At 48.0% G+C, this 13,707-nt stretch overlaps 1 protein-coding gene across 1 annotated transcript; it reads right to left on the reverse strand.

Moving 5' to 3' along the window:
• Positions 1-7,959: 7,959 nt before the first annotated feature.
• RPL39 (ribosomal protein L39) lies at positions 7,960-11,687 on the reverse strand (the record flags this gene model as incomplete). Its single annotated transcript, XM_079727023.1, has 3 exons — positions 7,960-8,679; positions 10,296-10,399; positions 11,628-11,687. The coding sequence occupies 3 exons, from the start codon at positions 11,685-11,687 to the stop codon at positions 8,631-8,633; spliced, it is 213 nt and encodes a 70-aa protein (XP_079583149.1). The 3' UTR covers positions 7,960-8,630.
• Between the last annotated feature and the right edge of the window lie 2,020 nt (positions 11,688-13,707).

Here is a 13,707-nt window from a genome sequence, read left to right on the forward strand (position 1 = left end):
GCTAGGGCTCCGTGCTCCCAATGCAGGCGGCCCGGGTTCGATCCCTGGTCAGGGAACTAGATCCCACATGCTGCAACTAAAAGATTCCACATGCTGCAACTAAGACCCGGTGCATTCAAATAAGTAAATAAATAAATATATTTTAAAAAACTAGATCAGGAAAAAAATCAGTTGAACAAATACTTCTGAATATGTACTCTACAAGTTTTTTTTTTAAGATAACTGAGTTAAATTTATTTTATTTTATTTTTTGTCCACACTGCGCTGCTTGTGGGATCTTAGTCCCCCGATCAGGGACTGAACATGGGCCCACGGCAGTGAAAGTCCCGAGTCCTAACCTCTGGACCACCAGGGAATTCCCTGTAATCTACAAGTTTTGGTACTAAGCTACAAAATGAGGAGTCATTCTGCTGTTTTCATTTTTACTTTAATTTAAAAGCAAGTCTTGGGGCTTCTCTGGTGGCGCAGTGGTTGAGAGTCCGCCTGCCGATGCAGGGGACACGGGTTCGTGCCCCGGTCCGGGAAGATCCCACATGCCGCGGAGCGGCTGGGCCCGTGAGCTATGGCCACTGAGCCTGCACATCCGGAGCCTGTGCTCCGCAACGGGAGAGGCCACAACAGTGAGAGGCCCGCGTACCGCAAAAACAAACAAATAAATAAAAGCAAGTCTTGATGATTTAAGTGGCTGGCAGTCTGTTGACCCTCTGTTGATAGTGACTGTCCTATCTCCTAGTCAGTGCCAAATGAGTGGCTTTTCTACCCCAAAGAGACATTAGCAGGTAGCACCCCCCTCAAGTAGATAACCTCACTTTCTATTTTATCAAAAAGACAGAAATCACCTAAAAAGAATTTGTTCAGCTTTCTGCAACCAAACCTATGAACTGACCTGCATGTGCACCCATTTTTCCCTTCCTGTGCTCCTGTTATAACAGTTACCACTGATGTGGTGTTAACTGCATGCCAGGCACTATGGTAATGCAGACAAAAAAAGGTTGCGTGCCATTTCAGTAAACAAGAACGTCACCCACCATCAAACCATCAGCTACTGCAGAGGTCCCGACAGCGCACCCTGAGGGGAATTCAGACGAAGAGAAACAGGATACTGGCCCTAGATAGTTAAGACGCATATCTAAGGAATGATTTCCATGAGCCCAGACTCTGGCATCTTCCCATACATAGAAAAGTGCTGAAATCATTAACGTGAGAGGTCTGTTTTTTTGATTAGCAGTCATCTTCTGATGTTTGACTATATTTTTTTTCCAGCAAAACCTCCTATATATCGTGGCTCCTCCCTTGCCTCAGAGCTCTCTGAGAGGCTGTCTCCTGGGCTGTAGTCCTCACTAAGGTCCCCAAATAAAGTATAACTTGCAACTTTTAAGTTGTGGGAGATTTTGTGGGGTTTTTTCAGTCGCTAGTAAGCATATTGCATGCATTATCTCCTTTAATCATCACACTGAAATTTCGAGGTTCTCATAATTTCCCCATTTTATAGTCAAGGAAAACTGAGACTCAGGAGAAGTAAGTGACTTGCCCAAGTTCTCACAGTTAGAAGGTGTTAGAACCAAGTGTTCCAACCCAGACTCCAGAGTCTGACCTCTTAAATCCTAGGCTCTCCTCCTCTGTGAGACAAATCCCTACTCCTGTGCTCTGACTCATCACTTCCCAGCCCTTGGGAGCTCTGATCCACTGACGATTTGTATTGTCCCCTCTGTGTTCCTACTTCTTCCCTTCTGTGCCCTTCACATCATTAGGCAAACAAGCTTTCACTTCCCGGGTCAAGACAAAACCCCTCCTCTAACCCCACAGATTTCTCCATTTCTCTCTTGACTCAAATATTCACTACTCAACTGTCTATTGAGTATCTTCACCTGGAAGGCTTACAGCCATCCCATGCTAAATATACCCCAAACTGAACCCTTGACCACTCCGCTTTCCCACCAGAAAACTATTCTCATGGTCTTTCCCTCTCAGGAATGACACCACCAACCACCTTGTTGCTCAAGCCAGAAACTTGGGCATCATCCTTGCCACTTCCCTCTTCCTCTTCTCCTACGCTCAGTCAGTCACAAGTCTTGTTGATTCTATGAGATCTCTCCTCCGTCCATTTAACTCCATCTCCACTGCCTCTGCCCTAGTGCTGGCCACCATCCTTTCTCATGCGGACTAAAAACCACAGCCTCTTACTAGTCTCTGCTTCTAGCCTATGCTGCCCTATCCCCAGCCAGTCTGATCTTAGCACTCCACACACTAACCCCAGTGATTTCTTAAACCCAAACCCGATAGGCATCTGTCCATTTTCAAGCCCTTCAATGTTTTTCTGGGCCTCAAGATGCAATCCAAGCTCTGTCTCAAGGCTTTGAGCCTCCCACTGATCTGGCCTCTGCTTACTCTCCAGCTTCCTCTTTCATTACTGCTTCCTCTGGGCACCCCTCTCCCGCCACCCCTGAGTATGTCCCCTTCCCACACTTCTGCCACACAGAGTGACCGTCAGTTCCCTAAAGTCTCCCAGCTTTCTATTTATTTTTCTTGGGGGGGCGCCCACATGGCATGTGGGATCTAGTTCCCTGCCCAGGATCGAACACATGCCCCATGCAGTGGAAGCGTGGAGTCTTAACCACTGGACCACCAGGGAAGTCCCTCCCAGCTTTCTCCTGACTGGCCTTTTCACAGTCTGTATCCTCTGTGTAGGACATGAACACACCACACTCCACCCGCCAGATCTAACTCCTCTTTGGCCTTCGGGGCTCAGCTTGCTCTTCCTCAGCCCCTCACTCCCATGTTCAGGGAAGGTTCCCAAGGACCTAGTGCCTTCCTCAGCACAGCACTTAGCATCAGGGGCTGTGGCTGTCTGCACATTCGTCTGTCCCCTGCAGACTGTGAGCCGGTGAAGATGGGGGCCTGTGGATGTGGCTCACCCCTGCAGCCCAGCACCCAGCACCTAGCACCATGCATCCACCTCGTAGTCTGTATTGGGTGTTTGCGGAATGAATAAGCGGGAGTCGGAGGCAGCTGACCTTGAATTAGATCCACAGGCTTTCTGATTAAACTAATAGTTGTTTCTTTGTAGGTCATGTGCGTTCTGTTCCAATGCCTATCTCCCTTTGGTGGCCCCAGTGGAAACACTTTTTCTAATGAATCAGATACACATTTAGAGACTTACAAATGTAGCATTAGAGGTTCATGATTTTAGAACCAATCTCCTCATTTTGAGCGGCAGAAAACTGAAGTCCCTAAAGCTGACGTGGTTTGTTAGTAGCAGGCTCATTGTAGCTGTAAAACTGGGACTATATCTTGTCTTACTTCCGTTACTCTGGTACCTAACTGTTGGTAATGCCTGTCTTCTTTCATTTAAACGGTAAGGTGGGTTGCACTGTGACTGTGGCTTTCACGATTAACCATGTGTTAATATTAAATGGGGCTGGGACTTCCCTGGTGGCGCAGTGGTTAAGAATCCGCCTGCCGGGCTTCCCTGGTGGCGCAGTGGTTGAGAGTCCGCCTGCCGATGCAGCGGACACGGGTTCGTGCCCCGGTCCGGGAAGATCCCACATGCCACGGAGCAACTAAGTCCCTGAGCCACAACTACTGAGCCTGCGTTCTAGAGCCCGTGCTCTGCAACAAGAGAAGCCACCGCAATGAGAAGCCTGTGCACCACAACAAAGAGTAGCCCTTGCTCACCACAAGTAGAGAAAGTACGCAGGCAGCAACAAAGACCTAATGCAGCCACAACTTAATTAATTAATTAATTAATTAATTAATTAAAAAAGAGAGAACGCAGTTCCACTTAGGGTCAGGCTGAGGCAGAAGTCCTGTCCCATGGCTCCTGGGTCTCCAGCGACAGCTTTGGACATGCAGCTGCAAGTGGCCTCATCAGTGACCATAGTTCAAGTGCAGGTGTCGGCCCACCAGCGTGGTGGTGAATGAGGTGCTCCTACAGAGGGTGAGTAGTGAGAACAGTGCCATTCCCTACTCGTTACGCCTGAGCTTTCATGATGTGCCCGATTCTCCAGATTCTTTCCCTAGTGCCTTAAACCCCAGCCACCTACCTACCAACCATGCATGCGCACACACACACCCTTTGCCTCCTCGTGAACCTGGGTGAGGCCTTCCCGCAACTCCCCAGGCAAGTCATTCCTCCTTCACCCTTTGTAAACACACGTTAAGGCACACATTTTGCACTGCTCTTGCTCTCTTGTATGTCCCTCTCCTCATTCGTTCATTCGTCCGTTCAACAAATTTATTGAGCACTTCCTTTTCTCACTCTCTCAACAAATATATTTATTGGGCACCTCTGTTATGCCAGCTGCTGGTATGTAAGAGCAATCAGCAGTGAGCAAGACAGACCCTATCCTTGTAGAGCTCAGTCTAATGAGGGAGACAGACGTCAATTAACTAACCACACGTAGACCTTTACAGTTACAATTGGGAAGGACACTCCACAGGGTGACTTAGAGGTACTGAGCGGCAGGACCTAACTGGATTGAGGGGAGAGGAGCCGTCAGGGAAGGTCTCCCTGTGGAGGTGCAAAGTAGCTTGAGACCTGAAGGATGAATGGGAGTTCACCAGGTGAGGAGGGAGAACATTCCAGGTCAAGGGAATAACAGTGGGAAGGCTGAGGCCGTGTGGAACTTGATGCTTTGAGGGACAAAGAGGTCAGTGTGGCTGGATCCAGTTTTGTGAGTGAAGAGAGGGTAGGAGCCACCGGTGCTCGTTTTGGGCTATGTTAAGAAGTGAGATTTATCCGAAGAGTAGTGTGAAGGATTGCAAGGGGGAGTGGTGTGCCGGCACATCTGTGTCTCGAAAAGCTCACTCTGGCTGGCCACAGGGCTGTTTAACCACGGTTTCTCAACCTTGGCACTACTGACATTTTGGGCCCGATGATTTTTAATTATTTATTTATTTTTTTGCGCGGTACGCGGGCCTCTCACTGCTGTGGCCTCTCCCGCTGCGGAGCACAGGCTCCGGGCGCGCAGGCTCAGTGGCCATGGCTCACGGGCCCAGCCACTCCGCGGCATGTGGGATCTTCCCGGACCAGGGCACGAACCCGTGTCCCCTGCATCGGCAGGCGGACTCCCAACCACTGCGCCACCAGGGAAGCCCCCAGTGATTCTTTGTTGTGGAGGATTGTCTCATGCATGGTAAGGATGTTTAGCAGCATCCCTGGCTACACATCCTCTAGCTGCCAGTGGCACCTCCCCGTCCCCTAGTTGTTGCAACCAAAGATGGCTCCAGACATTGCCAAATGTCCCCTGGGGGGCAAAGTTGCTCCCAATGAAGAGTCATCGATTAGTTTTCTCCGAGGGTTTGCCACCCTCCCTCCCTCCGTTCCCAGACGGGCGTCTCCGATGTGCACAGGCACAGATGCACAGCACGCTCTCTTGACTGCAATACCTCTGAGGGTCATGCTTGCCTCTGGCTCCCCAAATACCCAACGTTTTGTATAAGCAGGGGCTTCATGTTTGCTTCTCTGGGCCAGAACACCCTCAGGGAAGGGTAAATGGTTAATATTTCACCCTGTTCTTTCCAAGAAAATCTACTTCCTGTTCAATCTGGTTCTCATTGCCATTCCTGCTGACAGCAGCTACCTGCCATGTTAAGTACTCAAACTGTTAGTTGCTATCAGCAGGAATGAGAATTTTGGAACTTTTTTTTAACCCTGGCCAATGAAAGCACCAATTCCTAACCACTGGACTGCCAGGGAATTCCCCTTTCTTCTTTTTTTTAAATTTTATTTTCTTGTTTGAGAATTGTTTAACTTTTTTTCATCTGTAAAATGGGAGAACTATCTGGTAGGACGGATCCTTGACCGACATTATCATTCAATCCTTACAAACCCAAAGTAGGTATGATTCTGGATAAGTATCCTGATGTTTCCACAGCTGGTTCAGTAACAGAGGTGGGATTCAACTGGAGGTGAGTGTAAGGCCCAGGATTTTAGTCCTCAAGTCACCCTACCTCCTTTCTTTCCAAGACCTCGAGGGGTTACTTACTCCAAATTCAAATCCTGGAACTAGAAGGGAACTGGCATCTCTCCAAAGGCTGACACTGAGCACCAACTCCATGCCAGCTCTGCCTGATGTCCCCCCTGACGACCTGCCACTTCCCACTGTCTTCGGTCCCTGTGTCTTATTTTTGCTTTATCCAGCATACAGCCCATGTCTGCTGGGGAGGGGTCCACACCAAAACTTTAATCCTGCTCACTCCTCATTCCTCTTCCCCTTTTCCTAGTTAGGCACTGAATCAACTGCTTCAGTGCATTATTTACTTCATCCCCACAGCCCTCTGAGGGAGGTCCCATATTGCAGATGACACTGAGGCTTACAGCTGGTGCATGAAGAGCCGGATTTGAATGTAGACTATGCAGTCTTGTCACTCCAGACTGCCAACTCTTGGCCACCACTCTGCTGCTGCCTGCTTCTCAGTAGGCCATTGAGGGATGGCCAGCATCACCACGGGGTTGACTGTCTTTTAAAAGCTGACCTTGGGCTTCCCTGGTGGCGCAGTGGTTGAGTCCCCCTGCCGATGCAGGGGACACGGGTTCATGCCCCGGTCCGGGAAGATCCCACATGCCGTGGAGCGGCTGGGCCCGTGAGCCATGGCCGCTGAGCCTGCGCGTCCGGAGCCTGTGCTGCACAACGGGAGAGGCCACAGCAGTGAGAGGTCTGCGTATCGGGGCGGGGAGGGGGGAAAGCTGATCTTATGCTGCACCTCTTATAGGTAAATGTAAGTCCTAAATATCTCAAAGCTCCCATTTCTCCCTTCAGGAAGCAGCAATCTAGTCCACCGAGGAAACAAATACCGGCACTTACTGCACGAGGCAGTGAGGAACCACTGGATCCAGGACCTGGATCCAACCCCAGGCTCAAAAGAAACCCCTTTTACATGGCCAACCAACCCTGGTGTCCATCATTTTCCCTTTCAATTTTAATACTCCTTATTCAAGGTCTATAGAGAAAGCTCCCTCTGCCGTGTGACCTTGGCCTTGTCATAACCTCCCTGGGCTCAGCGAGGAGCCTACCTACTCTGAATGGTGAGAGTGAGGTATTCCTAATACCCCAAAATGGTTAGAAATTTCCATCACATGACTGTCAATTATATCAAGTCCCTCTGCCTTGGACTTGAATAACATTTTTAGCACATTAACATTTACCAACTGCTGTTCATACAGTGGCAGCTGTCTTTGAATATGAAGGAAACACTGATGCAGTTAAGAGAAAATATTTGAAATCTAGGAGCTTGTAAAGGAAGTGGAAATGTTTTTCCAAGATCTGTTGGCAGCTCCCACGTTCTTGGGCTGGTGGGTATTCTGCAGCCCATCCTTCAAACTTCTGGTGAGCACAGTAGTCCTTCTTAAGGACTGTGGTCATGAGCGTCCTAGTGTGGTTACAGGTCAGGGGCCCCTCGGTTGTGCAAGGGGTGCAACCACCATTTGCTGCACTGACAGCTCCTGTCACTTGCTTTGCTCTGTCCCGTGCAGGCTCCCTACAAGCTGGGTAGGGAGTTAGCACCAATCCTGATCCCCCTTCCTCTGCAGCAGTTCCAGCCTAATTCCACAGGTAACTAGCTGGGGCACTCTGGCTTCCTCCCATCTTTCCCAGACATTAGATATGGCCTGTGTATTGGCCTATTACTAGCCTAACGTACATCTGTCTATCCATCGGTTAAACTCAAGTACCTAAGAATAGTGCCTGGCCTGTAAATTTGAATGTATTAAATGTCAAAAATACTCTTGATTTCTCTCAACCATTTAAAAATGCAGGGACTTCCCTGGTGGCGCGGGTGGTGGTTAAGAATCGGCCTGCCAATGCAGGCGACACAGGTTCGAGCCCTGGTCCGGGAGGATCCCACATGCCATGGAGCAAGTAAGCCCGTGCGCCACAACTACTGAGCCTGCGCCCTAGAGCCCGCAAGCCACAACTACTGAGCCCGCGCGCAGCAACAGAGACCCAACGCAGCCAAAAATAAGTACATAAATTTATTTTAAAACATAAATTAAAAAATGCAGAACTTTAGTTCACAGGCCATACGAAAAACAGTCAGCAGACCAGCTTGCCAATCCCTGGTCCATGTGATTCCTACTCTGAGGACCGGCACCACAGAATAGTATATGAAGATGCTTTTTATGGGACTTCCCTGGCAGTCCAGTGGTTAAGACTGCACAAGTTCGATCCTTGGTCAGGGAACTAAGACTCTGCCTGCATCATGGTATGCCCCCCACCCACAAAAGCCTTTTATTTTAAGGTGCTACCCTCAGGTATGAGGATGACACATATGCGCACTTCCCATAACAGTAGGTATAAGAGCTGCTGGTTACAGGGAGCTATTAAACAACAAAATCTAAAAAACCAGTTCCTTACTTTTACTAGCCATACTTCTAAGTACCTGGTAACTAGAGAACATTTCTATCATTGGACAGTCCTGTGTTACATCTGATAGGAGGGGTATTTATTCAGTACGTCATCACAAACCAGAATAATAATAGTTCCAACAAAAGGTTCACGTGTTTATTACTGAGCTACGCAGTGGGCAGTGATGAGGAAAGATCAAGAAAAGAAGAGAGCATAAAATGCAGGCAGACGTTCCAGACACTAGTGATGTTCTGATCATGTGTGACACTTTATATGTGAGGCTCATTATAGACCCAGCTTGGTTCTTCTCCAATGTCTTCTCTTAGAGTTGTACCTACACAGAAGGGAATCACAGATTACAAAGGCGGTCTGACCTCAATTTACTGCCCACAAACTTTGCCTTAAAGTACCATAAAAATCTTTGAAAGAAAAAAGGTTCCACTTTCCCTAACTTTAACAAGTTTGGAGCTCTTTTTGGAGAGTAAAAAACGATTTGCTAGATGTTTTGAAGAACTAGTCAAAGCAATTTTTTACCTCTCAAAATGATTCCAGGCTAAGGAAAACACACACTGGTTCCTTATAGGGACTAGGTAGTGGAGAAGCTCCCTCTTCTCCCCAAGTGTACGCTCATTCACTTTTGATTCAACAGACCTGGGGTAGACTGAGAGACATATAACCTCCCCTTCCGAATTATATCAAAACTAGTAATGCGGGCTTCCCTGTTGGCGCAGTGGTTGAGAGTCCACCTGCATATGCAGGGGACACGGGTTCGAGCCCCGGTCCGGGAAGATCCCACATGCCGTGGAGCAGCTGGGCCCATGAGCCATGGCCGCTGAGCCTGTGCGTCCGGAGCCTGTGCTCCGCAACGGGAGAGGCCACAGCGGTGAGAGGCCCGCATACTGAAGAAGAAAAAAAAACAAAAACAAAAACAGTAATGCTACATAATAGGTCATACATACAAAAAAGCTCTTGCATAATTTTAATACTACATTAACATCCTCAGTCTCTTCAATACCAGAGCCAAGTTGTTTGCAGAGCTAAGGCCATCTCAGAAATGTTCATGTCGATCTGTCACGATTTTACCCCCATAAAAGGCAAAATCAAAAATGATCAACACAGATTTGCTTTCAGCAGGATTATGTCAGTACTTCCACGAAACGGAGCACTGTAATTGCAACCTGCTTTCAATACATTTTAAAAGTTAGACCACACACACACACACACACACACACACACACACACACACACACACAAAGCCAGACCACAGAGCAAGAGACCAGCATCTGATAACTGCAGGTACCCTCTATTGAGCTAGGCACTGAGCTTTATATACATTTCTTTCATTCCTCACAACTATAAAGGCAGGTCCTACCATCATTGGATGAGGACACGATAAACCAAAGGTTGCAATTAATTGGCCTGTAAAGCTACAGTGGGTGGTGATTTCACATGTGTAACTGGCTAAATGAATTAAGGAAATGGGCCGTCCATCTTATGCTCTGGCTCAGACTGAAGACAGCAAGGAAATTAACAAATATTGGAGGAGTGTCTGCCCCTAAGCCGAGCTGTGGGCTGACTGTCCAGAAACCCAGAAGAAGCACATTAAAAAAAAAAAAACCCAGGGCTTCTCTGCTGGCGCAGTGGTTGGGAGTTCGCCTGCCGATGCGGGGGGGTGGTCGTGCCCCGGTCCAGGAAGATCCCACATGCCACGGAGCGGCTGGGCCCGTGAGCCATGGCCGCTGAACCTGTGCTTCCGGAGCCTGTGCTCCGCAGCGGCGCTGAGAGGCCCACGTACCGCAAAAAAAAAAAAAAAAAAAAAAAAACCCCAAAGAATTTCAGAATGGTGGCTCAGGACGAATTAAATTGCATGTAACTTTCAATTGTGCATTTACGCCCCCAAAGTAATCCTAAATTCAACAAAACACAAGGGTGGGGAGTGTTTGCCTTTACCTGATTTTATTACCAGTTTTCATTCGAATCCATTGAGGAATGGGGCGATTCTGCTTTTGTTTCTTGGCCAGGAATCGCTTGATCCTGAAAGTCTTGTGAGAAGACTGGGAAGGAAATGCAATCAATTTAACAGCAATACCAGAGCTTGCTCCAATGACTCAAAGTCAGGAACTCCCTAAATCCAACAAATATTCAAATGCTTAACATATACCAAGAACAACCCTCTCGATGCTAAACCCATCACTGTCCTTTGCTTTGTTCCTCACTTCTCCGGAGGCAGATACCATAATTCCCACTGTTCAAAGAAAAATCAGTAGTCAGGGAGGTAGGTAACCTGCCCCAAAGCAGAGTATTAGTGTGCAGATTTGGCTGGGATTCAAACCCAGGTCCTTTCTGCTCCAAGGCTAGGGCGTGTTCCAGTCTTCCCTGCAGTCAACCCAGGACTGAGAGGACTATAGCCAGAGATGGCGGGGACTAAAGCACGTGGTTTTCAGGAACAATCCCTTGCAAGTCAGTGAGTCTCAGCGCACTATTTTGTACACCAGGGTACTGGGACTTCCCTGGTGGTCGAGTGGTTAGGATCCCACGCTTCCACTGCTGGGGGGCCTGGTTCGATCCCTGGTCGGGAATCCAACAAGCCACACGGAGCGGCAAAAAAAAAAAAAAAAAAAAAAAGATTTACACAAAGTCCCTGACTTTCGGTAAATCTGTTCTAGCCCACTGACCATTTTGGTATTAATTCTAACTCTATTTAAAACGTCACTTTCCCAAGGGTGACTTTCCCAGTTTCCCGTCACATTCAGGGCACATCACCCCTTGATCCAGGCGTTTCTACGAGGTGATGTTCAAGTCCCTGAACAAAGGGCTAAAAAGTCCTGTAATCTCATAACGTGGAAGGATCCTGGCCCCCAAGTAAAAACAGTCTTTGAAAACCAGCAGCCTACATTCCCTTTTCGATGCCAGGAACATCCCGCGTGTCGCATGCAGCCCGAAGTCAGGCCACGATTTCTGCGGTACCCCCTCGATTTCTCTTCTTGCCCCCGAAACAGAGTTCGCTCCGGGAAAAACGGGAATCCCTGCCCACCTGAGCAGTGGCCTGGAGCAGAGAGAGCCCCTTCGGACCTCGCGGGGCCAGCGCAGCCCGCCCCTCCCCAGGTGATCGCTCGCTTCCCGCCAGGCCCTCGGACTGGAGCCGTGGCCCAACTCCATCTCCTCTGGAAAAGGCCTTAAAAAGGGTCCTGCACATCGGCGCAGCCCGCGGCACCGGCGAGCTCGCAGAGACCTCAGCTCTCGGAAAGCCACCCCAGATCCGATGGTAATAGATGGACTTACCATGGCGAGGAGCAAATCCAGCACCACATAGGATGGCGGACAAGAGAAAAGAGGAGTCATCCAGCGGAAGGACGTGTTTAGAGGGCGCCGCCGGGGGCCGGGCTTGGGGAGGACACGTCATGCGCACACCATCACCTCCTGGCGGCCGCTCTCTGCGCACGCTCCAGTGAGACCGTGTGAAACCGCGCTCATTCGTGCGAAATGGAATTCCCTTTGCTTCAGTTCCGTAAGTGGGTTTTTCAGGACCCCGTTAGTGTGCCAGGGGCACCCTGTGTCATGGGTGAGATACACAGTCCGTGATAAATGCCAAGGCAGAAACCTTTCCGAGGGGGGGAGGAGCGGAGTGGGCGGGGCTATCTCCAAGGAGGGCGGGGGAGATGTCATGTTCCAGTGCAAGGGACTTCGGTCCTGCGTTTGGGAGGGAGCGCGCCTAGGGGCAGGGGCTGGGAACCCCGCCGGAGTGGGCTAGGGGGTATGCCCCCGGCTCTTTCTTGGTGGTTGTTTCCACTAGGCTGGGCCGTGCGGGATGGGAAGGTACAGTGGTGTTGGCCATGGGGCGTTAGACTAGGCAAGAGGCTGCCAATCAAGGTTTTTTTTTCCCCTTCCAGTTATATTGAGATATAATTGACATACAGCACTGTATAACCAATCAAGGTTTTACACAACGCAGAGTACTAAGGATCACGGCTCTAATCAAGGTTTTAAACTGAGAAAGTTCTGGACAGAACATTCCCTTGGCTGCTAGGAAGCTCAGACTGACTTTGTAACCCACCTTTGGCAAAATGTACAGGAATTAATGGCACACGTTTTGGATGTTAATGTTCCCCGTTTTCATCTTTTTCTTCTCCCCATTTAGAAACAAAGACCTCTACAGTCACTTCAAGCATTTTTGCACCAATAGATTAAGGTAAGGGTTTTTAACCTGGGGTCCACAAGGGTCAATGTGTAGAATTCACAGGGTACATGAACGTGGATGGAAAAAAAAATCACAACTTCGTTTTCATCAAACTCTGAAATGTAGTGATTCCTTTATTTACAAATGTAGGCAACAAACTACAGTGACATTAGCAGTACCTGTGACTTGGTCACCAATAGAAATCAAAGATGGTTTCATCACACTGCAGTTGATGCAGATGTCTCAAAATATCATTTATGTACTCATCACTTCTTTGAAATTACAGTAGACCCACAAGAACTCTGTTAATCCTGTATGTTGCTATAGTACACATTTCTTTTCGAAAATATTTTGATAGCTGTATTGCAGTGTGATTGGTTTTCTTTATCATCCTGTGTACTTTGTTTTATGCATTTAACAACATTCTGAGAAGGACTTCCCTGGTGGCGCAGTGGTTAAGAATCCACCTGCCAGGATACAAAATTAATGCACAGAAATCTCTGGCATTCCTATACACTAATGATGAAAAATCTGAAAGTGAAATCAAGAAAACACTCCCATTTACCATTGCAACAAAAAGAATAAAATATCTAGGAATAAACCTACCTAAGGAGACAAAAGACCTGTATGCAGAAAATTATAAGACACTGATGAAAGAAATTAAAGATGATACAAATAGATGGAGAGATATACCATGTTCTTGGATTGGAAGAATCAACATTGTGAAAATGACTCTACTACCCAAAGCAATCTACAGATTCAATGCAATCCCTATCAAACTACCACTGGCATTTTCCACAGAAGTAGAACAAAAAATTTCACAATTTGTATGGAAACACAAAAGACTCCGAATAGCCAAAGCAATCTTGAGAACGAAAAATGGAGCTGGAGGAATCAGGCTCCCTGACTTCAGACTATACTACAAAGCTACAGTAATCAAGACAGTATGGTACTGGCACAAAAACAGAACGATAGATCAATGGAACAGGATAGAAAGCCCAGAGATAAACCCACGCACACATGGTCACCTTATCTTTGATAAAGGAGGCAGGAATGTACAGTGGAGAAAGGACAGTCTCTTCAATAAGTGGTGCTGGGAAAACTGGACAGGGACATGTAAAAGTATGAGATTAGATCACTCCCTTACACCATACACTAAAATAAGCTCAAAATGGATTAAAGACC

Source organism: Hyperoodon ampullatus (assembly GCF_949752795.1).
Source record: "Hyperoodon ampullatus genome assembly, chromosome: X".
Classification (NCBI taxonomy): Eukaryota; Metazoa; Chordata; class Mammalia; order Artiodactyla; family Ziphiidae; genus Hyperoodon; species Hyperoodon ampullatus.